Source organism: Dryobates pubescens, chromosome 15, assembly GCF_014839835.1.
Source record: "Dryobates pubescens isolate bDryPub1 chromosome 15, bDryPub1.pri, whole genome shotgun sequence".
Taxonomy (NCBI): domain Eukaryota; kingdom Metazoa; phylum Chordata; class Aves; order Piciformes; family Picidae; genus Dryobates; species Dryobates pubescens.
In genome coordinates this window covers 7,180,381-7,206,948 of record NC_071626.1, presented here as the reverse complement: position 1 = coordinate 7,206,948, position 26,568 = coordinate 7,180,381, and the positions used below count along the sequence as shown (strand labels likewise).

At 53.7% G+C, this 26,568-nt stretch overlaps 2 protein-coding genes across 3 annotated transcripts; one reads left to right on the top strand and one right to left on the bottom strand.

Moving 5' to 3' along the window:
- Nucleotides 1–367: 367 nt before the first annotated feature.
- On the top strand, nt 368–17,974 carry L3MBTL2 (L3MBTL histone methyl-lysine binding protein 2). 2 transcript variants are annotated; one of them, XM_054168126.1, is made up of 17 exons: nt 368–444; nt 2,006–2,273; nt 2,454–2,587; nt 2,926–3,049; nt 4,034–4,113; nt 4,984–5,101; nt 5,454–5,588; nt 6,251–6,339; nt 6,716–6,947; nt 8,890–8,969; nt 9,547–9,651; nt 10,573–10,720; nt 12,448–12,530; nt 14,188–14,422; nt 15,179–15,247; nt 16,164–16,286; nt 17,181–17,974. In XM_054168126.1, exons 1-17 carry the CDS (start codon nt 424–426, stop codon nt 17,288–17,290), a joined length of 2,154 nt encoding a protein of 717 aa, XP_054024101.1. In that variant the 5' UTR covers nt 368–423; the 3' UTR covers nt 17,291–17,974. The 2 variants fall into 2 exon arrangements, with proteins under 2 accessions (XP_054024101.1, XP_054024102.1); XM_054168127.1 differs by lacking the exon at nt 15,179–15,247.
- A 1,115-nt stretch (nt 17,975–19,089) lies between these two features.
- Nucleotides 19,090–22,883, bottom strand: CHADL (chondroadherin like). The gene is made up of 4 exons (XM_054168051.1): nt 22,728–22,883; nt 20,982–22,643; nt 20,052–20,218; nt 19,090–19,720 (listed from the first exon to the last, which is right to left on the bottom strand). The coding sequence occupies exons 1-4, from the start codon at nt 22,881–22,883 to the stop codon at nt 19,495–19,497; spliced, it is 2,211 nt and encodes a 736-aa protein (XP_054024026.1). The 3' UTR covers nt 19,090–19,494.
- Between the last annotated feature and the right edge of the window lie 3,685 nt (nt 22,884–26,568).

Here is a 26,568-nt window from a genome sequence, read left to right as displayed (position 1 = left end):
GTGGATCAAATCTGCCTGTGCAGCTAAGTTTGGGGGTTATTGGTTATTGTTTTTTTCCCTTTGTTCTGTTGTGTTCTTTACATAAGCTCCTGGGACTGAGAGAACTAATCCAGAGCTAGAGGAACAGACGGAGCGGGCCCGCCAGCATTCGGCAGCACTCCGCCGCAGCGGGCCCAGGAAGCCAGCAGCAGCTCCCGGCCCAGCCCCCGCCCCGGGGTGGTTCTTTGGTGAGGCACTATGGCCGCTGCTCGCGCCGCCGGCGCGGGCGGAGAACCACAGCTCCCGGCTCCCCCCGGGGACACAGGCGCGAACAAGCTCTTCGCTGATTGGCCTTCCTTTCCCGGCTCTCGCCAATCAGACGCGCCGCTGAAGGGTGGCCGTGTTCCCCGCGCGTGAGGCGGGCTAGCGGCGTCCCGAGAGACCATGGAGCAGGATCGGGGGGAGGTGAGAGGCGGTGGCCGGGCCGGGGGCGCCTCTGGGGCCAGAACCGTACCGGAGGGAGGCCGTCAGCCATGGAGCTGTTCGTAAGGTGCTGGGGGAAGCCTTGGGGCGCCGTGCGGCGGTGCCCTGAGGGAGGGCGGACGCGAGGCCCGGGCTCGCGTGTGTGAGCTGGGTAACGGCTGCGGTGTGGTGCCCGCGGCCGGGAGGCGGCGAAGAGCCCCGGGACGTCTCTTGGCCGTAGCGGTGTTGCCGTCGTGGCCGTGTGTCCCCGCCTCCGCGCTCTCGGGGGACCCGGCTGGTGCAGGAGGGGTTAATGGGTCTGGCTCGGGCAGCATGGGCCTCTGCGTTCCCGTCGCCTCTCTGAGCCAGCTGCGGCTGGTGCTGTCCTTGCTCGACAGTCCTGGCAACTTGAAACGTGTCCGCAAGTTACGCTCACGTTTCACTTCCTGTGCGCTGCAGGAAGGTGCACCCCCAGACAGGGGTGAGAAAGAGGTCAGTGTACTTGAGTTTGAGGAGCTTAGGCCTTTCAGACTGTCTTAAGGCCGTAGATCTCAGGAGAGCAGCTCTGTCTTCAGGGAACAAGCTCGGGACCTTGCGTCTGTGGTTTGTGTAAACCAGAGGGGGGGTGAGGAGACAACAGTGAGTGAAGTCTGATCTTCATGTGTCTATAATAATATCCACAAGTCAAGAATAAGAGGGAATTTAGCACTAGAAGGTGATGGACTTGTTGCTGAGCTGTGGAGATGTTCTCCTCACTTGGATGGACAGTTGTATTTTGGTGCCTCATATGGCTGTTGCAGTTCACCTGTTTCATCACTCTCTTCATCACTTATGACAGAAGTCATCACTGACTCCTTGCAGCGCTTTCATGAGTTGCAAACACCTTTTCCCAACTTCCTCTGTGCTTATTTGGAACCCAGTTCAAGATTCTTCTAATATGAGAAACAGTCACTGGATTTCTGTGCTTTCTTCAGTTGCTGCCTCTCTGCTCTTTTGCTGTAACTGCAAGTATGAAGAGTTAGTGAAGATGTTTAGTTAACAAGCATTATTCTGTCATCCTGCTGATGCAGCTTCTGAACTGAGGTCAGCTATGGAGTTTCTCTAGAGTTAAGTCTGTCCTCTTGACTTCCAGGCTGTACTGGTCTTGTGAGCTATGGTGGATGGAGTGTGCAGCTCTTCACTGGAAGTTTACACTTTAATGTTGATGCACTGCTGTGCAACTGTGTTGGGCGGGACAGTGCTTGGAAGGGCACTGTCTCCACTGTGTTTGTCAGCATGGCACTGTAGTTCCCTGTATTCTTGCCACGTTCCCCCAACTTTTTATTGTGTAGCTGCAGCTCTGTGACTGTTTCCTCTTGGGAAGCAGGATACAGCCTGTGAAATATTTGTGAAGGGACCTCTTGCAGGGGTAATGCTTTCCTGGTAAGGGTTTGGACTCCTGCCTTTGGGCTTGTTATGTGGACTCACCGCTCACCCTGAGGCCTCTCCCTGGTCCAAGAAGGCAGGTTTGTTGTGGAGTGTGGCATGAAATGCCTGTGTTAAAGCAGACTGGCTCTCGTTTCAGTTGGCATCTACTCCTTGCCACAAGACTTCACCCTTGGAGCGGATGGAGGAGGAAGGTGATAATGACGAGGAGGAGGACGAAATGGACATCTTTCGGGTTTATGAGAACTTCCAAGGCTTCAACAGCAGCATGGGCAGTGACAGCAGCTCCTGTCTGGAGGAGTCTAGTGATGATGAGGTGGCAAACCAGGAACCTGGAGAGCTTCCAACCTCTCCTGTACAACAGCCATCCACAGGCTGGCCCACAGATGACAGTGGCTCAGAGCCAGGTACTGTACTACCTACCTGTTGAACCTAAAATGTCTGCATGATGGAAAGAGCGAGGGCTGGGGGAGCTGGAGGGTGTATGGCTGCACCTTGTGTACGCTTTGGGAGCAGCACTGGATTGAGACTGCATTTTCTGGGCTGCCCTGCAAACTGCTCATGTTTTTGTGCCTTCCTTCTCTCAGCTGTGTGCGAGATGTGTGGGATTGTGGGCACCAGGGAAGCTTTCTTTTCCAAGACCAAACGTTTCTGCAGTGTCTCCTGCTCTAGAAGCTACTCCTCAAACTCCAAAAAGGCCAGCATCCTAGCTAGACTGCAGGTGAGTTAAAACCCTTCCTTCTTTCCTGGGGATGAAGCTTGATTTGCCTGTACAAAAGGGTGGGTGGTTGCTCTCTAGTTAAAGATCAGACTGCCATTACCAATGGCATTCTGTTCCTACCTTAAGTCTCCAGAAAATTCATGCCAGCTGAGAGGTGGTGCTTCCTAGAAGCTGAGGAAGGACACATTGGTATCTTACCTACTGTTTATTCTTGTTTCTGTGAGCATTGGTAAAAACTGAAAATTGCCTCAGGGAAGCACAGCATGCCCTGCTGGCCAGTTGCAGGGACTGGCTTCCATTCCTGTACCACTAGAGTCCTGATGTTCCTTCCTTTGTAGGGAAAGCCACCAACGAAGAAAGCAAAAGTCCTGCACAAAGCAGCCTGGTCAGCCAAGATTGGGGCCTTCCTGCATTCCCAGGGCACAGGACATCTGGCAGATGGGACACTGACAGGCCAGGATGGTGAGTGTAGGAGGTGGAAGAAGGTGCAGGTGCTGCTGAAGCCACGGAAATGGGGACACCTGTAGGGCTGTAAGCTCTGCAGTCTACCTTTCCTCCCCTCTGCTACACTGCCTTGTACTGAATGTGTGTGAATTGCTCTGAGGCAGCCTGGCAGGACATTCTCCCTACTGGTGCTAACAGAGCCCTGGTGGGTTGCTGTCCATCCACTACTGCAGCCTCATCCTCACTCCTGGTGCAGCTTGGCCTGGCGCACAAGTTCTGTTCCCATGAGGTTCTGACTTCAGCTGGCAGAAATGACTTAAAAGTATCCTGCTGCTCCAAACCATTTGCTGCCCAAATGCCTCTGGAGTTATATTTAAGCCAAGTCACTCACAAATCAACTTGAGCAGCCAGTCACTGCTGCTGGAGGAACAGCAGGCTGCTGTGTTAGGGCAAAAGTGATTTCCAGGGGGTGGCAGGAGGCACTGACCCCTGAGCAGACTGCTGCTGGAGCAGAGCTGTAGCCTTGGATCAGGAATGACTGTGGGATTAGTATCCCAGTGCTTCACTCTGATTTTCCTGGCACCCTCTGGGGAAGCAAGTGCTGCTGATAAGACCCTGCAGTGTGGCTGCTGAGAGGCAAAGCTTCTAAGCAGTTTAGCAGTAAAAGCATGCAGTCTCCACTCTCCCTGGAGTGCCTGAGCCCTGGGCTGGATTTCACCTGCTTTTTTTTGCACCACCTTTCCCAAAAGCAAGTTACAGGAAGGGTTTATTAATAATGCCTTGTGCATCTTGCAGGGGCTGGTCCCCATGCACTCAGAGGATCTAGTTTCCCACCAGGAAAAATGCACTGGAATACCCTGTGTGTTGGGGCAGAGAGCTCTGCCTTAGGGCAGAAAACTCTGCCTCAGAGCAGGCCACAGCATGGCTGCAAGCTGTAGTCCAGAGTAACTGAGCGCTCCACAACTATCCCACCTGATTTTCTGCTCTCATGTCTGCTTACAGCACTCGTCCTGGGCTTTGACTGGGGGAAGTACCTGCAGGAGCATGGCTTCAAGGCAGCTCCTGTCAGCTGCTTCAAACATGTGAGTTTTGCTGTGCCTAGCAGTGTGAATGGGACCTGTCACATGCACAGGGCTCTCCTGTACTCTTGTCACAAGCGATGGGGAGAAGCCTGGATTATTAAGCCCCAGATGATGGATGGAAAGAAGCTGGGACTTCTCACAGCTGAGGATGGGAATCCAACAGAGGGACCAGGAGTCTTGGGAGAGGAAGCACAGGGGAACTTGGTAGAAGCACTGTTTGTGGCAAAGGCCCAGTGCTGGCTGGGGACAGAATCAGTTCTGACTAGGGGTGACAGCAAAAAGCTCCCAGTTGCCTCTGCAGTTTGTTTGAGTGAGCACAGGCCAGGGTGATGTTCATGGAGGAGCTTAGCTTGTGTTGTCCTAGCAGTAGCCTCCCCTCCAGCATGTCTGCTTCCTGCTGTACTGATTTTCAGTCCTTGTGTGCCAAGTAGCTGAGGCAAGTGTGTGGAAGAATGGCAGTTCTTAGGTCCTACAGCAGCCCCAGCCTGTCTGTGTATTGACTCACTTGTCATGTTCCTTTTGAGTTGTGATCTGGGTTGGCACTTTAAAAATACCATTTTCTGGAGGATAGATCAGGAAGACATGGCACTTTGATGGTTAGGGATTTTGATGACAGCAGCTACTTGGGATAACAGGACAGCTGGCAGTGAAATAGTTAAGTGTTGCTATTCAGTGTTCTGCCTTGTGGGATGCTCTGAGCAGCCCAGTGAAGTGTGGGGACATTTGGATTGCAGTTCAAGCTGCTGGCACATGAAGGGCGAGGCATGCAAGCCTGGGTCTGAGGTGAAAGTGTAGCTGCCTAAAACATGACTGAGAGCTAGCTGTAACCATCAGTGTCCCTCTCCCAACATGGCTGCCTCAATCCTTCAGGTGCCACTCTTTGATCAGTGGGATGATGTGGTGAAGGGTATGAAGGTGGAAGTGCTGAACAGTGATGCAGTGCTGCCCAGCCGCGTGTACTGGATCGCGTCCGTCATCCAGACTATAGGTATGTCTCCAATGTAATTCCTGACAGCTGGGGGTGGCTGACCTCTCAGGGAAGCTTCAGGAGCTGGTCAAGCAAAACTTCAGCTCTTTGGAGCCCTGAAGCCACTGAGAGACTTTAGAATAGGAAATACCACAGTGCGGGGGTGGGAGGAAACCAGAGTCTGGTTCCTCTTCTGGTTCCTGGGCTCTTTGCCAGGATGGTTCTAGTTCCAGAATGGCTGGAGAAGTTCTGATAACCTATGCAGAGCTCTGAAGGCTGTGCTTTGGGGACTACTCCTGTGGTGCCCAAGAGGGAGAGGAGGGGAATTGCTGTTTCTAATGCCTTTCTCTGGTTGTCTGCTCTGTCCTGGCAGGGTACAAGGCCCTTCTGCGATATGAGGGCTTTGAGAATGATGCTGGCCATGACTTCTGGTGCAATTTGGGTACAGTGGATCTTCACCCCATTGGCTGGTGTGCCATCAACAGCAAAATTCTGGTGCCACCACAAAGTAAGTGTCAGGGGAGAGGGGTCAGCTCGTGCTTGGGCATGGAGGAGCCCTGGTTTATACCTAGCTTGGTGGGACACGTGCATGAGACCACAGCTCCGTTTCCGCTCTTGGGTTACAAGGAGCAGTTCTTTGGGAAGCTGGAGACTGCTTCCTCTGCATCTCCCTGTGGTTGATCTGGGGATGCTGTATGCAAGGCTGGTGTCAGACCTATGGACAGAGGCTGATGTAAATGACTTCCTCCTTCTGATCCACACAGGGCTTAACCTTTAGGGAAACTTTTTGGTCCTACATACTGGACAGTGTCTCTGAGGAGTGCACTGGATCCAGTTCCTGCTCAGCTGGCACTTTGGAGGGTGCCAGTTTAGAGGATTCTGGCAAGCTGAGGTTTGCATGGTATGCCCCATGAGGTTTTGCCCAACTTCCACATCTGGATCAGTGGAGCTGGATGACTCCTTGGCCTAGTCTCTTCTGTAATGATGCTCCCTTGCAGCCAGCTGAGTGGGCAAGCCTGCAAAATGGGATCTGTCTAAGAGCAGGTACAGGACCTGAATGTGAAGAAGGCCTTTTAATGCAAATGGACTCTCAGAAAGGAAGAAAGGTGTAGTGTGGTTGCTCTCATTCCTTTGATCATAAAGATGTGCTTTTTCTCTTTGTGTGTGTAGCTATCCATTCCAAGTACACTGACTGGAGAAGTTACCTCATGAAAAAACTGGTGGGAGCCAGGACCATCCCAGTGGATTTCCACATGAAGGTAAATGTGGGAGGCTGTCATTCTATGTGTGGAGGTGAAGCTGAAGCCCAGTTCTGACCTGTGCAGCTCCTGTGTCCCCTTGAAACCTGGGCAGGAAAGGGGCAGTGAGACACCTGTCACGATGCCATTGGTAACATCACAGCCCCTGTGCCCTGTCAGCAATACCATTTCTCCTTTGGGTCATAGATGGGCTCTAAAAAACAATGCAGCTCCAGCCTGGCCTTTCCCTGCCCCATTTCAGTACTGAGGAATGGCTCAGTACTGCCTCAAGCCCTGAGGTAGTCTCCCAGTCAGCTTTGGGCAGCACAGGGGGTGCTCTGAAGTGCTTGGGGAGAGGGCAGGCGCAGCTGATCTCAGCTCTCGTGTTGGTTGGCAGATGGCGGAGAGCATGAAGTACCCCTTCCGGCAGGGCATGCGAGTGGAGGTGGTGGACAAGACCCACGTGTCCCAGACGCGCATGGCGGTGGTGGACACCGTCATTGGCGGCAGGCTGAGGCTCCTCTACGAGGATGGCGACAGCGATGACGACTTCTGGTGCCACATGTGGAGCCCCCTCATCCATCCTGTGGGCTGGTCACGAAGAGTGGGCCACAGCATGAAGAAGTCAGGTAGGGAGCAGGCCGCCACAAGCATCTTCTTCTTTGCTATGAACCGATTGGATCCTGCTGCCGACACCAGTCCTGACGTGCTGGAATCCGCAGGACCTGACAAATACACTCTGCATGGTTGTGTGTCTGTTGCTTTGCCCTTTGGGTAAATAAAAGCCCAACAATTTGCTCTTACAGGTCAGGACCAGGGGTACAGGTAGTCTGTCCCCTCAGTGTGAGACTGCAGAGTTGGCCCCATCACAGGTGTTTGTAGTCTTGAGGAAATTCCTGCTGGCTTCTGAGGACTGGATGCCCTCAGGTTGTATTTTCTGGATTGACAGAGGGCAGTTGTTCATCAGCTAAGTCAGGAAGGAAAAAACCAAGACTTGAGCCCTTCTGATCCATTTGGTGGTGTCTCCCTTCCTTGCTGCCTCTCCCTTGTGATTACAGCTGCATGTAGAGGCTGCATACTTGAGACCACACCTCGAATACTGTGTTGTTTTGGGCACCTCAGTATGAGAAGGACATCGAGGTGCTGGTGTGGGTGCAGAGAAGAGCAGCCAAGCTGCTGAAGGGTCTGCACAACAAGTCTTATGAGGAGCTGCTGAGTGAAATGAGGCTGTTTAGTCTGAAGAAAGGGAGGCTGAGGGGAGATCTCATTGCTCTCTACAACTACCTGAGAGGAGGTTGTGGGGAGGTGGGTGTTGGTCTCTTCACCCAAGTAACTAGGGATGGAATAAGAGGGAGTGGCCTCAGGCTGCACCAGGACAGGTTTAGGCTGGATGTTAAGAACAATTCTTTCACAGAAAGGGTAGCCAAGCATTGGCACAGGCTGCCCAGGGAAGTGGTTGAGCGATCCCTGGATGTGTTTAAAAGCCCTGTAGATGTGATGTGGTACTGAGGTTCAACAAGACCAAGTGCAAGGTCCTGCATCTGGGTCAGAGCAATCCCAGGCTGGGCAGCCACTGGCTTGAGAGCAGCCCCAAAGAAAAGGACCTGTGGGTGCTGGTGGATGAGGAGCTCAGCATGAGCCACCAGTGCGCACTTGCAGCCCAGAAAGCTAATCACATCCTGGGCTACATCAAGAGAAGCATAGCCGCGGGTCGAGGGAGGTGATTCTCCCCTTCTGCTCTGCTCTGGTGAGACCACACCTGGAGTACTGCGTCCAGTTCTGGAGCCCCTATTACAGGAAGGATCTGGAGGTGCTGGAGTGTGGCTAGAGGGCCAGGAGGATGATCAGAGGGCTGCAGAACCTCTGCTATGAGAACGGACTGAGGGAGTTGGGGCTATTCAGTCTGGAAAAGAGAATGCTCTGAGGAGACCTAATTGTGGCCTTCCAGTATCTTAAGGGGGCTACAAGAAAGCTGGGGAGGGACTTTTTAGGGTGTGAGGGAGTGACAGGATTAGGGGGAATGGAAAAAAACTAGAAATGGGTAGATTCAGATTGGATGTTAGGAAGAAGTTCAGTGGTGAGACACTGGCACAGGTTACCCAAGGAGGTGGTGGAAGCCTCATCCCTGGGAGTTTTTAAGGCCAGGCTGGATGTGCCTCTGGGCAACCTGATGTAGTGTGAGGTGTCCCTGGCCAGGGCGGTTGGCACTAGATGACCCTTGAGGTCCCTTCCAACCCTAATAATTCTATGATTCTGTGATGCTTTGTGATATGACTTGGCAGAGAGGGGTTAGTGGTTGAACTCAGTGATCTTGAAAGTCTTTCCCAACCTAAATGATTCTATGATTGCTCGTGCCTGGGAAGCTCAGCTGCCGGCTGCAAGCCTTTCACCACAGCCCACGTTGTGAGAAGATGTAGAGGGACTGACCAGTTCTTTACATTACTTTCATGGTCTCTGATCTAGGTTTTCTGCAGCAGCTAAGGTCTCACCAGAGAATTAATAACCAGGGTGTCTTCATACTGCAGTTGCTGCAGGTTTCTTACCTCTTCTTGTTTCTTCCATGCCTCACAGAAGAAAAACGAAGTGACATGGCAAACCATCCCACCTTCCGGAAGATCTACTGTGATGCTGTCCCCTATCTGTTTAAGAAGGTAGGACAGGTCTGCCTCTCTATGTTGGCCACAGCAAAGGGAGCAGTAATAGCACTTCCTTCCTTCCTTCCTTGTGTGGATTGTTGAGGGTGGCTCATTTGCCACTCTAACAGCTGTAGGGCAGGGAGCTGTTTGGGGTGTCGAGGCTCTGGTCGGGCAGGGGCAGGGAAAAATAGATGGAAGAACTAAATGGCAACAGCAGATTGAGGGACTCAACTGAAGGACAAAGAGTTGCTTGGAGCTTTGAGTTGGAGAGGAAAGATGATAGCATGGGAGAGACCAGTTCCAACAAGGAGCTGGATCATATTGGTAAGGGCTGAGATGAGAGGGAGGTTTGCTTTGCTGAGGAGTAGTGGTTGAGTACTGGGCCTGGCTCTCTGACTGACCAGAGCCTTAGCAGGAAGTTGCTGACACAAACAGTGCTGGTTTGGTTTGGCTGCCTCTTTGTATTTCTTGTAGTATTTCTTCTTTCTCCTGCCAAACTGGGTTGAGCCAAATTTGCACTTGGGGTGCTTGGTGTTGGGTTGGGGCTGTCCCATACCCCCAGGAGCATGTGGTATACCAGAGTCTCCCCTAGGTACGAGCTGTCTATGCTGAAGGTGGATGGTTTGAGGAAGGCATGAAACTGGAGGCCATTGACCCCTTGAATTTGGGCAACATTTGTGTGGCCACTGTTTGCAAGGTAAGTTCAGTGGGCAAAGGGGATCTGCAGTGTTTACCTCGGGTAACCCAGCCTCTCCCTGGGTCTTTGCAAATGATTAAGACTGGGTAGGATTTTGTGTAAGGGAGAGGAGAAGGCTGTCAGAAGAGGTAGGCAGCTGGTGTGTGGAGGGAATTGGGGCATTACCTCAGAGGTCTGAGAATCTGATGAGACCAGCAGTTGTCCACATGTGCCTAAATGGACAGCATGAAGATGAGCATGCTTGGTCTGCAGGCTAACTGTCCAGTGTGTAGGACTGTGCCAGACACCCTTTCTTCAGCTTGGGCATGCAGCAGGGAAGATTTGTTCTCCAGTTCTTGCTGTGCATAAAGAGAGGCATCTGTAATGCTCCCTTGAGGAGAGAAAGGAAGGGGGACTAGTTGTGGGGTGACCTCTGGAATGGGATGTGTCTGTATGGTGTAGGTGTCACTGGTGTAGGAAGCTGAGCACGGACTTATCTCCTGCCAGTCTGTCTGGATGAGGTGGCAGTGAGCTTTACTTTGGTGCTGGTGCTGGGAAGTAAGTTGCTTGGCCAGGTTTCCTCATGTCCTAAAACACAGCATCAGCTTGGGCGTTTCCTGCTCCCTCAAGAAGCCATTTGCTGTCAGCCCAAGCAGAGGAATGCTAGGAAAGCTCCTTGTGTCTTCAAAATGATGCCTTCCACCATTGCTTGGACACAGGAAGAGGTTGGGGCAGACATGCCTACCACATTTGCTGGGCACCAGTTGCCAGTGAGTGACAGGATGGGACAAGTGTTGCTGTAGGAGTGGCAAGTCTGAAGATGGGGTCTTGCCCATCTGCCCAGGGACAAATTCATGACATGGGTGGTGTAGAGGGCCTCTGGGCTGCCAATAAAGTTTGTTTCAGAGCTCCTGACCATTTATGGCTTTGCTCCCATCTCAGATCCTCTTGGATGGGTATCTCATGATCAGCATTGATGGAGCCACGTCTGATGATAGCTCTGACTGGTTCTGCTATCACGCCTCCTCACACGCGATCTTCCCTGTCAACTTCTGCCAGAAGAACAACATCGATCTGACCCCTCCAAAAGGTGAGATCTGGACTCTGCCCTGTGGTACAAACCTGCATGAAGAACCTCCTGGGCCATGCTTTTCTGAGAGGTGTCAGGTTCACATGAATCAAAGGTTCAGAGAGCCAGTCCATTTGAGCTCTGCCCATGTATCTGAATCTTGGTACATTGTAGAAAGAAGTAACCTCTCCAGAGGATGTTAATGGCACAGTGGTTAGCTCCTGGTGGATCAGTGGAAGAGTTGTGTGATCTCCAGACTGAACTGAATCAAAGATTTTAAGGACAGTGTGGAAGGAAAGTGAAAAGGTGTCTATGTTTAGCCTGTATCCAGGCCTGAACTGCAGTAGTTGCTGTATGACTCAGTGACCCCTCCTCAGCCAAGGAGGAGGGTTAGGAAAAGGAGAGGACACACCTGGGTTGAAATGAAAACAGCTTTAATGAAACAGTTAAACTAATATTGATGCTGCTGTAGAGTATACAAAGTTATACTCAGGCCCATTAATGTACAGCTCACAATAAGTGGCAAAGCAGTCCTTGGAAGTAGAATGATAAGCAAATGCCTCCAGGGATGACAGCCTTTGAAAGGAAGGGGAGAGGGAGCCACTATGGTCAGCAAACTTGCCCCTTTATGGTGAGTGTGACATTTATGGTGTGGGATACACCTGTGAGCCAGTTTGGGTCAGCTGCCCTGCCTGAATCAAAACTGCTAGTGGCCTGCATGACTCTGTCCCAGCAAATCCAGGAGAGAAGGGATAAGCAGAGCCATTGCTGCATGACTGGAAAGTGTCAGGAGTGTAATGGTTTAGCACAAGGGCTAAGCTGCCTGCTGCCCCAACAGAGGAGTGAGGGGCAGAGTAACACATGCAACTCAGGGTTGAGATCAAGAGGTGAGAGTTTAATGTAACACAAGATACCATAATCACAATGCATAATTACCTTAGCTAATAATCCAATTGCTCTAAGAATGCAGTGCATGATTGCCTTAGCTTAGCACAGTGAAATACACAGGGGGAAAAAAACCAGCATAAATCTGAAAACCTAAATCAGCAGCTGCCCAGCTCCCACCTGCTCTGCTGCCATGCCCCCAGAGCCACCCACACCCGAGAGCCTGGAACCCAGAAGCAGCCAGCAGAACAGGAAGGCTCCCATGTTGCAACCTGAACTTCAAGCCCCATAATACTTTGCTCCAGTCAGCACTTTTCAAAGCTGGCATGGTGTGAATAATGGCAGCAGGTTCAACTGAAGCCTTGACGAGGAGTCACCTCTGTCCTTGTATGAATCCATCTGCAGTTCTGAGGGGCACTCACCCTGGGACTGTTTCGCTGCTTCATTTGGCCGTACCCAAGAAGGCCTGCTCTGAATTTCTCTGTTGCAGCCCTTTTGTGCAGTGCAGTTCTGTCTTCCTTTGATGTCCTTGCTGGTGGGAGAAGGATTGATCTTAGTGGTGTGTGTTGAGCATAGATCCTGGCTGCTGCTTCCCCTGGCCTTTCTCTGAGATCAGGACATGAGGCTGACAGGGGTGCTGTGCTGCAGCTCTCTGCTCTTCTGTGTTTGCCCACTGGAGGGGGTGCTGAACTGTGCTGGGACCTGTGCACTGGATTTGTGTCCAAGATCAGGCCATACCTGCTGGTCCATAAACTACTTTGCAACCAGTTGCTATGCCTTCTTTCTGCCTGTTATACCTTTTTCTCCAGCTGGCCTCCCCAGTCACTGCCTTTTTCCCTCTTTCCATTTTTGTCCTGCTGCAGGGCAAGATGCAAAGACTTTCAGCTGGGAAAGTTACTTGGAGAAGACTAAATCAAGACCTGCTCCAGCACGGCTCTTCAACACAGTGAGTGCTGCCAGGAAGATGTGTAGGGATGCTTGCTGTCTGCAAAGAGGAGCACAAGAGCTCTGGCTCTCACAGAATGGCTGGGATTGGAGGAGACCTCTGGAGGTCACCTTCTTCAACACCCCTGCTCAAGCAGGGTCACTTACAGCAGGCTCCCCAGGACCGTGTCCAGACAGCTTTTGAGTATCTCCATGTGTGGACACTCTGCAACCTCTCTGGGCAATCTGTGCCCTCACAGCAAAAACAGTGTTTCCTGATGTCCTGTGTTTCAATTCATGCCTGTTGCCTCTCTGGTCTGTCCCTGGACACCACTGGCTCTATCTTTGCACCCTTCCTTCAGGCATTTATACACATTCATAAGACCCCCCTGAGCCTTGTTTTCATCAGGCTGAACAGTCCTAGCTCTCTCCTCATACAAAAGATTCACCAGTCCCTTCATCTACCTGGCCTTTTGCTGCACTCTCTCTAGTATGTCCATGTCTCTCCTCTACTGAGGAGCCCAGAAATGGGCACAGCACTCTGTGACCTTACTAGTGCTGAGGGGAAGGATCCACCTTGCTTGGTCTGCTAGGAACATACCATGTAATGCAGCCCAGGTTACCATTAGCCTTCTTTGTTCCAGAGACATGTTGCTGGCTCATGTTCACTCGGTGTTCAGCAGGACCCCAGGTTCCTTTCTGCTAAGCTGCTTTCCAGCCCCTTGGTCCCCAAAATGTGCAGGTACCTGGGATTGTTCCTCCTCTGGTGCAGGACTTTACTGTTTGTTGAACTGCAGGAGGTTCTCAGCAGACCATTTCTGTGTCTTACCAAGGTCTCTCTGGTTGGCAGCACAGCCCTCTAGCACGTTAGTCTCTCCTCCCAGTTGTGTGTCACCAGCAAACCTGCCACTATCATGTCACCCAGATAATTGATGAAGGTGTTGGACAGGATTGGATCCAGTATTGACCCCTGGGGTACACTGCTAATTACTGGCCTGCAACTAGATTTCATGCCACTCATCACCATCCTCTGGGCCCAGCTACTCCACCAGTTTTCAATCCACCTCACTGTTTCCTCACCCAGACTGTATTTCCATCAGCCTCTCTGAGGCTCTTACGGGAGACAATGTCAAAAGTCTTCCTGAAGATAGGATAGACAATATCCAGTATCTCTACTGGGCTTTTCTTTGCAGCCAGCCAGCACTTCTAGGGAGAATCCAAGGCACTTGAATATGTACTCTCCAAGTAAAGGCCCTGTTTGTCTGGTTGGGATGAGCAGTATGCCTCTAAGTGTGACCTAGTTCTCTAGTCTTCCCAGGAGCTTGGTGGCTTGTGGGTAGAGTGGGTCTGCTTTGCACCTCAGCTACTTGTGCTCATCTTCTGATTTCTCAGGGCTGTCTCAGCTTAATGGGTTTGCTCTGGTGTCTCTTAACTGCTGCCTGCTGGTCAGGGTCTCCTTTCCAAAGGCTGAGCTGAGATTTACTAAAGACACAGCTGGCCTTGGGTCAGTTCATGTGTGCCTCCTGGTACGTGACTGGTTAGTTCTGCTGCACCACTGTTGCCTTTCCTCTTTGCTAGCTTGAAGGAGGAGACAAGCCTCTTCTAGGGTGCTGGTGGCCAGATATGGGTACAATGGCCTTGTTTGGGGGTGGTTTTTTTCAACTTTTTTCTGCACCCAGGACTGCCCAAACCATGGCTTCAAGGCAGGCATGAAGGTGGAAGCGGTGGACCTGATGGAGCCCCGGCTGATCTGCGTGGCCACGGTGAAGCGCGTAGTCCACCGTCTCCTCAGCATCCATTTTGATGGCTGGGACAATGAGTATGACCAGTGGGTGGACTGCGAGTCTCCAGACATTTACCCTGTGGGGTGGTGTGAGCTGACAGGCTACCAGCTTCAGCCACCTGTTGCTCTAGGTGAGTGAAGATTCTGCTATGGTTTCTAACCCTGGAGGCAAAGGTTGCCTTCTTTCTGCTCTGTGAGCAGCGTTTCCTTTTCTGGGGCCTTGTAAGGAGGAGAAAAATTGCCTTCTTGATTTGTGCTGGCTACCACAGGTCTTCCTCTGCTGCCACACATTGTAGCAGCTGGCAGAGGGAGGAGTTTGTGGTGGGGAGAAAACAGCCTGAGATTGGAGGTTGGCTGTTTTCCCTGTGTTCCCCCGTGTCAGAGAGTTGCTCCTCATGACGCCGAGTAGAGTTCCAGGTGGTCCTATCCCTGCACAGCTCCCTTTTACTAAGTGTACCTACAGCCTCAGCCAGGTCACAGGGGGAGCTTGGCCCCTGTTCTCTTTTCTCATCAGTTCTCTGAATCTGTCTGTAAAAGGTAAGAGCAAAGAGCATCCCTCTCAAGCATTTCTTCCCCTTGTCTCAGGGAGGCCACTGCCTCACCTTTCTTTCTTGTCCCAAGCAACAAATCTTGTTTCTTTACTGCCCCTGCCAAATCTGTACTGGGCCTCTCTCCCCTGTGCTGCCCCAGCCTGCCAGCCCAGGCCCTTGCCTGGAAGCACGGACAGCAGCCCCTTGGAGCCTTGCTTTCCCCTCAGCTGGTTGTCTTGGGAAGAGGGCGTTGGCTCGGGGGGACGGGGATATCTTGTTTCTCGCATATGTCACTTCATCCCAGTTACCTACTGGTTATGGGACTTGGCTTTCGTTTCCCTCTCGTCTCCATGACAGAGCCCTCAACTCCAGTGAAGGCCAAGGAGGTGCCCAAGAAGAAGAAGAAGAAACCCTTTGGAAAGAAGAGTGAGTGATGTTTGATTAGTGCCCTCCCGCTCACTCGCAGGCTGGGCACTCCGTGTCCCGTCATGAACAGGAGAGAGAGGCCTTGTCTTGCTCTGGATGCCCTCAGTCAGCTGTGGGTTTCACAACACAGCTTCATCCTTCCTAACTGCCCTGTCACCTAAAAGAGCAGAGAGCTGTGTGTGTGGGAAGGATCCATTCTGCGGTCTGTTTTCTGTTGGCTGAGGTGTAGCTGGCGCTTGCTTCCAGGCATGAGGTTGTGCCGCTGTCCCTACCGTGTCCATGGTTTGCTGCAGCTGGAGGGTAGCTGGAGAGCAACCCTGCCAGCTCTGTGCTGAGGGAAAGAAGGCCTTTGGATGGGAGAAGAGGCCAGTAGCGTGGCTGGACCATGTTATTGTTTCATCTTGTCATTGTCGTCGTCATTGTTGCAGTAACTGTGGCAAATCATGTGTAGGCAGGCGAGAAATTCCTTCCTGGGGGGGGTGGACAGAAAGGGACAGCTAAAGATCATGGAACACCTGAAACCTAACCAAAAACATGAGCTCAAACCAAAGCCACGAGTGGCACAGCGTCGATGGCTGGCAGCCAACATGCCCATTCCCTAGGACTAGACCCAGACAGGTAAGCAAAGCTGATTCCAGACTGACTCCAACAGGACCTGCTCCTCGGAAGCTAAGCACACGCTGAGGTGCCTTGCTTCTAGTGGAGGAGCACGTGGAGGAGCGTGTTGTGAGACCGTGACTGTAGAACTTTTCTCCAGTAGGCCATTTCTGTTGAGTAACCAGTTGGCAGCTAGTGACCATGTAGCCTGCTGCTGATTGTGCTGGTCCCTGGCCCGTGGTGTCTCGGTGGAGCAGGGCTGCTGGTGTTCAGGGGAGCAGCAGCACACTGTGCCCCATGCTCTCTTATCTCTGTCTAGGAAAAAAGTTGCCTGCCAGAACCCGCACCGTCAAGCAGCCTGCCAAGAAGCCTCCTGCCTCCAGGACAAGACAGGAAGCAAAAGCTGCCAGCAGGTCTTTGCCAGAGCCCACACCTGATGAGAGTAAGGGTCTGAGTTACTCTGCCTGGCAGCCACATGCAAGTCTCCCATGTACGCCCTGCATGTCCCCTGCCCTCCAGCCCTCCTGAGGCCTCTGCTGCCTCTTGGCTGCCAAGTCCGGGCGGGGAAAGGTAGCACCTGGATGAAAGCCACTAAAGCCCATCCCCACTCCTCCAGAGACAAGGGAGAGTGGAGGAAATCCTCTACCTGCTTTCCCTGAGAAGGTTTGGTGGCAGCAGTACAGCAGCTAGATGTCTCGAGGCTGCTGATGCCTGCTGAGGGTCTGGCTGCCCTCCTGATCCGTCTGGTTGTGTGAGGTCAGTTAGGGAGGAGTGGCGAATGGATGCATCAAAGGTGTGCTGCCACATCCTGTTCTCCATGAGGGCTGTTGCAGCACGTGAACACAGCTCATCATGCTGAGCATCAAGGGGTGTGGTGACCAGAAGAGCATCTGGCAGCTGGGTCATCTCCCACCTTTAGTAGGTGTTGGGGAAGAGTGAGGGTGAGGGGCTTTGTGCACACGTGGGTGAAGGCTCGTGAAGGTTCCTGTTGCTCATAGAGGTTTAATTTTCCCTGTGTGGACCCAGGCAGGTAGAGAATGGACCACCCTGGCTTTTCCTTCATTGGCCCTTGTTCTTGGGAGCAGACAACTAAATGCTGACAGGATTTAGTCCTGCCCTGGTTGCTGCTGTGACCACAGATGTACTGTACTGTACATGTGCTGTAGCAGCAAGACAGAGCTGTCTGTGGTAAGGGACCCTCAAGAAGTGAGCTGCAAACCTTGGAGTATTTTGAGTGTCTGGATAAACAGAGCTGTTTCTGGGGTGCTGCAGGTAGGGTGAGGCATGTATTGACTTTACTTATTTATTTCTCCTCTCTCTTCCTGTCTTGTGCCAGTCATTGTTGTGCAAGTGAAAGAAGAAAATATTGACCCCTTGGAGGCAGAGTTTGGAGCCACAGAGCTTCCTGTTCCTGTCAGCAGCATAAAGCAGGAGGTCACAGAATGATCCTGTAGTATCCCTCAGCTGCCCACAGCAGCCTCCACTTCACCTTGTGGCTCTCTGGGGAAGATCCAGCAAAAGGGAGCAGAAGACTAAAAGGGCCTTCCCTTTTGGAGCAGGCCAGCCTGAAGAATCACAACTCTGCTTTCCTAGTGTGCAGGGAAATTTTCCCCAGACTTGTAATTTTAAGCCCTGGGAAACAGACTCCAGAAAGGCCACAGGCACGCTGAGGAGCACGACCGGGGTGGCTGCTGGGGTTGTACGTGCCTGGCTCTGATGGCACCTTTCTGAGCAGGAGCTCCCAGTGAGAAAAGAGGCTGCCAGAGCACAAAGGGGCAGTTTGGGTTCCTGGCTGTGGCTGGAGGTGGTGAGCTGCAGTCTGGGGAGATGTGTGCAGGTCACATATGTCAACAAATCAGCTGCCCTCATAGGACAGATGCTGTGTGTGGTCCCTGTCCGGGCCCTGCAACCCGCAGGAAAGTCAGGATGTGGAAGAGTGGAAAGAGGTAAGAAAACAATGGATGATCATGCCTCTTGAGGGAGCAAAAGACCTTTCTGAGTGTCATCATTTCTTGCTTGAGAACTCAGAATTGCAGAGGACATGGTGCACAGTTTTTCAGTTTTTTAGTAGTTCTACTGTAAATTTTGCCTACAATCAATACCCTAAACCCCTATGAATTAAACTTAGGAAGAGGCCAAAGGCTTGTGTATTGCTTTCCTGGTCACCAAAATACCAGGGGTAGCCAAGAGGGGCAGGAGAAGAGGGCTGAGAGTCTTTGCTTTAAGTTAGCAGCACTTTGGGTGGCTTTTTTCCCCCCCACAGAATCACACATTCCCACCATGGTTGGGAATGATCTCTAGGATCATCAAATCCAACCATTCTCTAACTCAGCCAGGGCTACTACTACACCATATCTTTGAGCACCATATCTAGATGGCTTTTAAATACATCCAGGGATGATGATTCAACCACTTCCCTGGGCAGCCTGTTCCAGTCTTTAATGTAGAAGTTTTTCATAGTGTGTAACCTAAACCTCCCTTAACTGGCTTAACTTGATGCCATTTCTTGTCCTATCAGTTGCAACTTGTGAGGAGAGACCAACATGAACAGCCTCCTTTCAGGTAGTTGTAGAGAGTGAGAAAGTCTCCCCCTCAGCCTGCTTTTCTTCAGACTAATCAACCCCAGCTCCCTCAGGTGCTCCTCATAACACTTGTGCTCTAGAACCTTCACCAGCTTCCTTCTCTGGACCTGCTCCAGCACCTCCATGTCTGTCTTGTACTGCAGTGCTCCAAAGTGAATACAGCACTTGAGGTTTGGCCTCCCCAGAGCAGTGGGACAATCACCTCTAGTCCTGCTGGTCACAGCATTCCTGATACAGGCCAGGATACTGCTGACCTTGGCCACCTGAGCACGCTGCTGCTTCACGTTCAGCTGGCTGGCAACCAATTCCTACAGGTCCTTTTCTGCTGAGCAGCTTTCCATCCACCCAGCCCCAAGCCTGTAGCACTGCATGGGATTGTTGCAGCCCAAGTGCAGTACCCAGCATTTTAAAACCTCTGACTTCAAAGTGAGCCTGTTGGGGGCAGTCCCAGCCTGGGCTGCTAATGGGGAATAGGTTGGGCACATGTGCTGGGATCACTTATGGGATCAGTGATCCCATTCTACCAGTTGGATCACTGATGAAGTTCTGCAGGAAAGAACAGAAAGGTTTTGCTCTGCTTATGTTTTAATTCTGAGGAGCTGCTGGGAATTCAGGCAGCATTTCACTGATGATAATTTTGAGGTCTTCTGCCCTAAGATTTTGAGCCGGTGCAGGATCTTGCATTGATGCTGGTTGCAGTCCTACTCAGAGCTCTTCAGTCATTTCTGAACGCTCCTAGAAACAAACTTGTGGATTCCAGCTTTTCCTCATGGATGGAGGGAGCCATGGAAAGAAAAAGCAAACGTTTGGCTTTGTTGTTTGAAACATCAGAGCATGCTGCAAACGCTACGGAAGCTTCTCACCCCATTTCTTCCCAGGGTACCAGGATTCTGCATCCTGAACACCAAGCCCCACAGCTTTGGCAAGTCAGCCTCACTTTGGTGACACCAGGCTCTCTCTTTTGCACTTTGTGCAATATCCATGGTGCTGTGGTGGGAACAAGCCTAGGAAGACTGCTCTCACCACACCTTAGGTATGGATGGCCCTGGTGTGTTCTGCACACATTTCCTAAGCTCTGCTCTTCTTGAAACCTCTGGCTGGTGATTTTCCTGATCTTTTTTTCTTGCTGGGCTTGCTTGCAGACGTGGTCTTGTCAGAGCTGCCTCCCCCATCCTTGCCTCTGCCCCAGCCAGGGCAGGTTTGGAAAGTGGTGGAAAGCTTCACCTTCAGCCCGTGTGCTTCAGCAGGGGACTCGCAGGTGGCCCCCACATGGAGGTTGAGTTTGCTGATCCACCTGGAAACAGCAGGAGATCAGGGAAAGAAACAGGATGGGGCAAAAGGAGAGACAAAAATCTGTGCCCATGAGTGGGCACAGGTCCCTTTAAAGGCAGGCCAGATTGCTCAGGATGTGACCTTGGTGCCCTTGAGTAAGTGTATGCCCACACCAGCTGGTACCTGCTTTCCCTACATGAGGAAAGCCCAGGTTGCTTCCACCCTTGCATGCAGATGCATGGAGAAAGCCCCAGATGGGCAGTGTGCCATGGGCTTGTGCTGCTAGCGTGGCAGGGTCCAGCTGTCCCCTGGGTTATTCCACACTAGGGCTGATCTCCCCTCACAGCACTCACCTGTGCAGGGGAAGGAGCTGGCAGTCACAGTGGAAAGGTACATCCCTCAGGTTGAGGATCTCCAGCCCTGTGAAGTTCCTCATGTCAGGGATGTCACTCATTTTGTTGCTCTCCAGGTAGAGACTTCTGACCTTGGGACCAAGGCCAGTGAAGGCACCAGGGGAAATCTGCAATGAAGCAAGGAAAGGTCATGAAGAGTCCTGATGAGGGTCAGGAGCTGCGCTGCTAATCAGCCTGAAGGGCTGAGAGAACTTGTCCTGAACCTGGCAGCCCCATGGAAGAGCTGTTTTAAAAGGTAGCAGAGGTGCTTGGGGACTTAAGAACTCAACTGTCTCTGGCCACAACCTGGGGCTTGTTAGACCCTGCTCAGTCTTCCTGGAAAGGTGGTGACATGCAGGAGGTTTTTAGAGCAAGCTGCCATGGCTTTCTCTAGAGCAGGGAGAAATTCAGGGTACCAGTGGTGAAATTCAGGGTACCAGTGGTGAAGAGTCCTGCAGGACAGCTTGGAATAAGAGCAGGAGAAATAAGGCTGGGGCTGGGGGAAGGTGGTGGCCTGGGGACTAGTCTGGACTCCATTGAAACTGAATGTCCTTAAGCACTGGAGGAGGTGAGGCTGTGCAGGGGAGCTGGGAGATAGGTTGCAGCAAGACAGCACTCCAGCGGAGGCCAAGGCAACTTCTGCTCCCAGCCAGGCTGTGGAGTATCTGCTAAAGCTGGTGCTAGGCCATCTTGTCGAGGCTGGGGTTTTCCCGAGACTGGACCCTGTGATCCGTGAGGTCCCTCCAGCCCCATATTCTCTGACTCTCTGAAAGCCTTTGGGAAGTCAGGACATCCATTTGGATGCTCCTATAGACCACCAGCCCTGGGTGTTGGAAGGGAATGGGACCTGCAGCTGTGCCCCCTGCCCCCTGAGGTCCCAGTCACACGCACCCACTCCAGGCCCACGTTGTCCAGGTAGAGGTGCTGCAGGCTGGAGGCCACTGGCTGGAAGGCACCGTACCCCACGTGCTTGATGGGGTTTTGGGACAGCTTCAGCTCGCTCAGGGCAGGCAGCCCCCACAGGGCTCCCGTGGGCACCTCTGGCAGGCGGTTCCCCTCCAGGTGCAGCTTCTCCAGCATCTTGGCAGCAGCCAGGGCACTGGGGGCGATGTGGCCGATGGTATTGCCTGCAAGGTAGAGCCAGCGCAGCTTCCTGGCCCCAGCCAGGGCACCCTCCAGCAGCTCCCCAATAGCGTTGTGCTGCAGGTGCAGGGAGATGAGGTTGGGCAGCAGCTGGAAAGCAGCTGTGGGCAGGTGGGTGAAGGCGTTGTGGTCTAGATCAAGGTAGGCCAGCTGCGGGACCCCGTCCAAAGCGTCGGCTGACAAGGTGGAGAGGTGGTTGTCAGCGAGGTAGAGGTAGACCAGGCTGCCCAGCCCCCGCAGCGCCCCGGGGCGCAGCAGCCGGATGCCGCAGCTCTGCAGGTGCAGGGACACCAACTCCTTCAGGCCGGGGAAGGCAGCCGGCGGCACCGTCCCGAAGCTGTTGCGGCGCAGGTCGAGGAGCCGAGTGGCCCTGGGGAAGCCCCGGGGGATCTCGCGCAGCCCCCGGTTCTCACAGGACCCGTGGCGGAAAGCGGCGGAGCAGGTACAGCCCCGGGGACACTGCCCACGGCTGGCCACCCTTGGCTGCTCTGAGGGGGCTGGGGAGCTGGGGGGAGGCAGGGGCTGAGCGCATTTCATCTCGGGGGGCCTCAGGGAGTCCAGCGGCCGTCCGCGAAGGGCGGGGGGGGCAGCACACGACCCCTCTGCCTGCACCCGCGCCCTCGCCAGCCAGCTGTGGAAGGGGCGCAGAAGGCAGGAGCAGAGCAGGGGGTTCCCAGCCAGGCTGACCCTCGCCAGTCCCCCAGCCCCAGCCAGGGGGGGCAGCCCTCGCAGCTGATTTTGGCGGAGGTCCAGCGTGCGCAGCTGGGGGCTGCCGGCAAAGGCCTCGGGCGCCACGTCCTGGAGGGCAGCGTGGTCCAGGAAGAGATGCTTCAGGGAGGCCATGGCCAGAGCCTCCTCGGCTATGTAGGTGATGGGGTTGTGGCCCAGGTCCAGGCGGGTGGCCGCCTCCAGCCTGGCCAGGGCCTCACCGGGCAGTGCCTGCAGCTCGTTGTGGTCCAGGCTCAGCCTGCGCAGGGCGGGCAGGGCGGTGAAGGCTTCGCTGCCCAGCACGTGGAGGGCATTGTGGGACAGCCGCAGCCACCTGAGGGCCTGCAGCCCCTGGAAGACCATGTCTGGGAGATAGACTAAGGCGTTTGCCCTCAGGTCAAGGACAGTGAGGGAGCCCAGATGGCCGAAAGCACCCGGCTGGATCTCCTCAATGCGGTTCCCCTCCAGGACGAGCTGCTGGAGGGAGGAGAGCCCGTCCAAGGACTCCTGGTAGAGGAGAGCTATGTCGTTGGAGGCCAGGTTGAGGTAGAGCAGCCTCCCCAGCCCACGGAAAGCTCCTTCCTCCAGCCTCTCCACCCTGCAGCGCTGCAGATCCAAGTGGGTGAGGTAGGGGGTGGCGAGGAAGGCTCCCACGGGGATGACTGCGAAGCTGTTGCCCCGAAAGTTCAGTTTCTTGGTGAGCTGTCAGTCACGCAAACAAAAGACCAAGTTACCCCAAAGCTGCCGTTCCCCACCTCCTCTTCCCCTGCCCATCCCTTTGCCCACCTCCTGGATGGTGCCAGGGATGGCTGTCAGGTTCCCATTGAGGCAGAGGACATGGGCATGGAGGTTGTCACAGACGCAGGGTGCGGGGCAGCGGGCGGCAGCCGTCCCTCCCAGCACCAGGGCCACTGTGAGCAGGAGGCCCCGGAACAGCCTCATGGTGCAGGGTGCCTGTGGCTAAGAAAAGATGGCAGTGAGGCCAGGCGTGTGTGAAGGGGATGGGTAGGGGGTCAGGTTCCCATGTACCCCAGGAGTGCATTTCCTGCCAGCACCAGATGCCAAGGGGGCAGCTAGTGGGGCAGAGCTCACTGCCTCCTGCTCTCACACCATGATTTTACAGGTTACAAAAGAGGAGAAAAAGAAACATGCAGAGGGAAAAGTGCAGGTCACAGATAGTCTCTAAATGGGAACAGCTTTCACCTGGGTTATCTAAACTCCCTGAGAGTGGTGGGGAACACCTGTGAGGGACTTGGCAGGAGCATGGAGGCACCTGTGGGGAAGTGGCTTGGAGCAGACACACATACACCTCCCATACCTTTTCTTCACGTGTCACTCATAAAATTGGCTTGCTCTGTGCAAGGTATCAGTATTCCTCCTACAATCAAGGCTGTCATAGCCACTCAGGTGCCATGAGCATGGTGGCTGGCTGAGCTGCTGCCTTTCTTTTAACTGCAAATGTCCCATCCTGCCTCCTAGCTCTGCACCTCCCACCCTGCATGCTCCCACATCCCCCTCCCTGAGCTATTCATAGCAGGTTCTGAAATAGATCACCACTGTTTCGCTGCCGGAAGGGGAGAGTTGGTTTTGGCCAGGCAGGAGTGAGCCCCTGGGGTGGAGATGCCAGAGAGGGGCCAAGGCTGGCAGGAGTATGGCAGAAGTGAGGGGATTTTGAGGGGAGGGTCAGTGGGGTTGCATATATGCTCAGTTCATCCCCCTTAAGCTCTGGGGAGCAGCAGCAATGGGGTCTGCAAGGCTCAAATCTGTGGAGCCACCATGATGCCCATCCCTTTGACCACCATGTTCCTACTGTGCTCTCCTGCTACCTCCACAGCCAGCCCTCCTTTGCAGCCACTGGGGAGTGCCACCTACACAACACCCCCAGCTCAGTCTCCATCTCATGCAAGGACACCGCTGCATGCCAGCTATCATCCTGCCACCCCCTCCCACAGACAAAGGGCAGAGTCACTCACCTAGGAGCTGGGGGGTACCTGGACTTCAAGAAGCAGCTAAGAGAGAGAGGAAAGTGGCTTCAGCAGCTGAGGAGCTCCGTGCCAGTGTTTGCTCCCCTTGCAGAGCCCAGAGCTGAATGGGCTCCGTTGTGTTGCTTTCCCAGCAGCGCTCACCGGACGGAGCCAGGAACGCGGGAGGAGAAGGAGGAGGCGGAGGAGGGAGGGCAGAGCACCCCTGGAGCGAGGGCAGCTACCCAGACCTTGCCTCCCCCTCACAACGCAGGCGGCCGGGAGCACCGGCTCCGGGGAGCCAAGGGCTGGCATGGCACAGCACCGGCCGGCCAGAGCCCGTGCGGGACTGGCACTGGTTCCTGGGCTCTGCCTTTCGCTTCCTGGCTGCCTAAGTTATCGGAGCTGTGGAGGCGCAGGGCAGGAAGGTGACATCCAGCCAAAAGTGCAGTGGTGGTGGTTAGCCTGAGCAAAAGCAGAGAGGCAGGGAGCAAGGCAGGCTGTGGGGCCACGCCACATTTGCAGCCCTCTGTTGCAAATGTCTTTTTCTGCCTGTTTTGGAGAGGCCAGAGCTGGCAGTGCCTAAGCAAAACAGCACTTAAACATGATTTGTGCACAGACAGGCATGGAGGTCTTTGGTTTCCTCCCTATCGTTTTCCCTTCTTTGGCTCTGTGTTTCACTCTCCCAGGGACCACAAGCAAGTCTGCAGCCTGACAGTCTGGCAGATTTGGTCTGAATGTCTCTCTCCCCTTCCCCTGTTCAGCAATCTCAGTTTATAGACTCAGTCTGTCCCATCCCAGTGCCACCTGTGGGCAATAAACTGGAGTCTGCAAGTCTTCTCCTGCCAGATGGCCTCTGCCCTGGGCTAGCATTCCCTCTGTTCCTGCAGGCTCCCAGAGGTGCTCATTGCTCCTATGGCACAGGTTGTCCACCCAACTGCACAGCTGCAACACACAGCTCACAGGTATGAAGCTTGCTCTGCTGTGCAGGGAGGACCATTGGGGATGTAGGTCTAGAGGGGATGAACCCGCCCTGGACTGGCAGAAGTTACCCTGAGAAGCCTGTTACACATGACCAAGGCCTGTTTCAGGGTCTTGGCTGGCCTCAGGGAAGAGGATCAGGTGAGAGGAGCAGTGCCCATTTCATACTAGAGCCACACTCTGCTGCTCCGGCCGGTGGTCTTCACCCTGCCTCTGCTGCAGGTGTCACTGAGCCCTTCTGCCCCTCCCAAGCTGCTCCCACTCTGTCCAGCAGGGCTGTGGTCAGTGCCCCAACGCCAGCCCATCACCAAGATGATCTTGCAACAGCTCCTCTTCCACTGGAGGTTCTGCTGCAAGAAGCTGGAGGCTGGATTCTTCCTGGACCTGGTGGACATCATTGCTCTCTACTTAAGGAGCAGAACATCCTCTGCCATGCTGCTGGCCACCCTCAGTACCAACCCCATCCATCACCCCTACCCCAACTCTGACTACTCTCCCACTGACCCTGCTCTCTCCTGGGCAGCAGCACCTCCACAGCAGTGGCCTGGGCTCTGCTGGAGGACTGGCAAGGTTGTGGCCCTCTGTACCCAGGCCGAGGGCCACATCTGCCCTTTCCCAGCTTCCCCCCACCTAGGCTTGTAGTTTGTTCATTTACCCAGGAATAAGCTTGCCAGCTTTAGCTTCTGCCAAGGCTGCAGAGAGGCAGCCAGTCTTTGCTCACACTGAGCTGTGAAGGCAGTGCACTTGAGCCTCCACTTGGTGAGGTTTTTACACACATCTGCCAAGCTAGAGCCTTCACTTTCCATCAGCGAAGGCTTCACATTTGTCTGCAAGGAGCCCACTCCTGCCCTCCTCCAGGGCAAATGGATATGGAGAACAGCAAGACCTTGAAGGAAATCTGCACTGGGTTCAAGAGTTGCAGAAAAATTCTTCCCTGTCTTGGTTTTTCCCTCAAGCTCATGCCAAAAGTTAACAGTTGGTTTGCTTTTGCAACAGACAGCTGAAGGCCCAGGATGGAATGAGGTGAAGGAAGCAGAACTCAGCTTGCAGTGATTGGAGCTCCTCCTGGAGGTGCAGGTCCCCTCACTTCAGTTGGATACAGGAGTTAGCTTCAGTTCCAGAAACTGGAAGAAAATGCATCTTGTTCTCAGCCTTAGAGCAACCTTTTCCTTTAAGGAGAGGATACAGCCCTTGAATGAAAGCCAGCAAGGAGAGAGAACTGCTTTCCTGGGCCTGCTGGAATCACTGCCACCCCAGTGGCATCAGTGCTCGCCTTGAAGGAGCCTACAAGCTGGGAGGAATTGAAGCAGTGTGTGCTTATTTCAACAGTGCCCCAAAGCCCTTTTCCTGTCCATGCTGCCTGCACACCCTGCAAGCCAAGACTAGCTTCTCCTGCACTTGGGTCAAGCACCTGCCCTCTGTGGTACACAGGGCCTCTCCCAAAGGCACAGCTAACTTCCCTTTCTTAGCTCTCCCTGCCATCAGCCCTATTTATACTGCATCTCAACTGTAAGGTCAGGTGAGAAAAGATTAATAGTCTCCTCCAGCTGAAAGCAGAAGGAAGGAACAGCTCTTGGCTACCTAGAGAGATGGTGATGCACTGCTGTGAGACTAGACTGAGGGAGGTTATGTTTGGCCTAGAGAAGACTCTGGGGAAGACCTCAGAGCTGCCTTCCAGTACCTGA

Coding starts and splice junctions, on each gene's coding strand:
- CHADL (XM_054168051.1), bottom strand. CDS start 22,883: ATGAGGCTGTTCCGGGGCCTCCTGCTCACAGTGGCCCTGGTGCTGGGA. Junction 20,219..20,981: donor ACAACGTGGGCCTGGAGTGG/GTGCGTGTGACT, acceptor GCTTCATTGCAG/ATTTCCCCTGGTGCCTTCAC. Junction 19,721..20,051: donor CAGCTCCTTCCCCTGCACAG/GTGAGTGCTGTG, acceptor TGCTGTTTCCAG/GTGGATCAGCAAACTCAACC.
- L3MBTL2 (XM_054168126.1), top strand. CDS start 424: ATGGAGCAGGATCGGGGGGAG. Junction 2,274..2,453: donor TGACAGTGGCTCAGAGCCAG/GTACTGTACTAC, acceptor TCCTTCTCTCAG/CTGTGTGCGAGATGTGTGGG. Junction 16,287..17,180: donor AGAGCCCACACCTGATGAGA/GTAAGGGTCTGA, acceptor GTCTTGTGCCAG/TCATTGTTGTGCAAGTGAAA.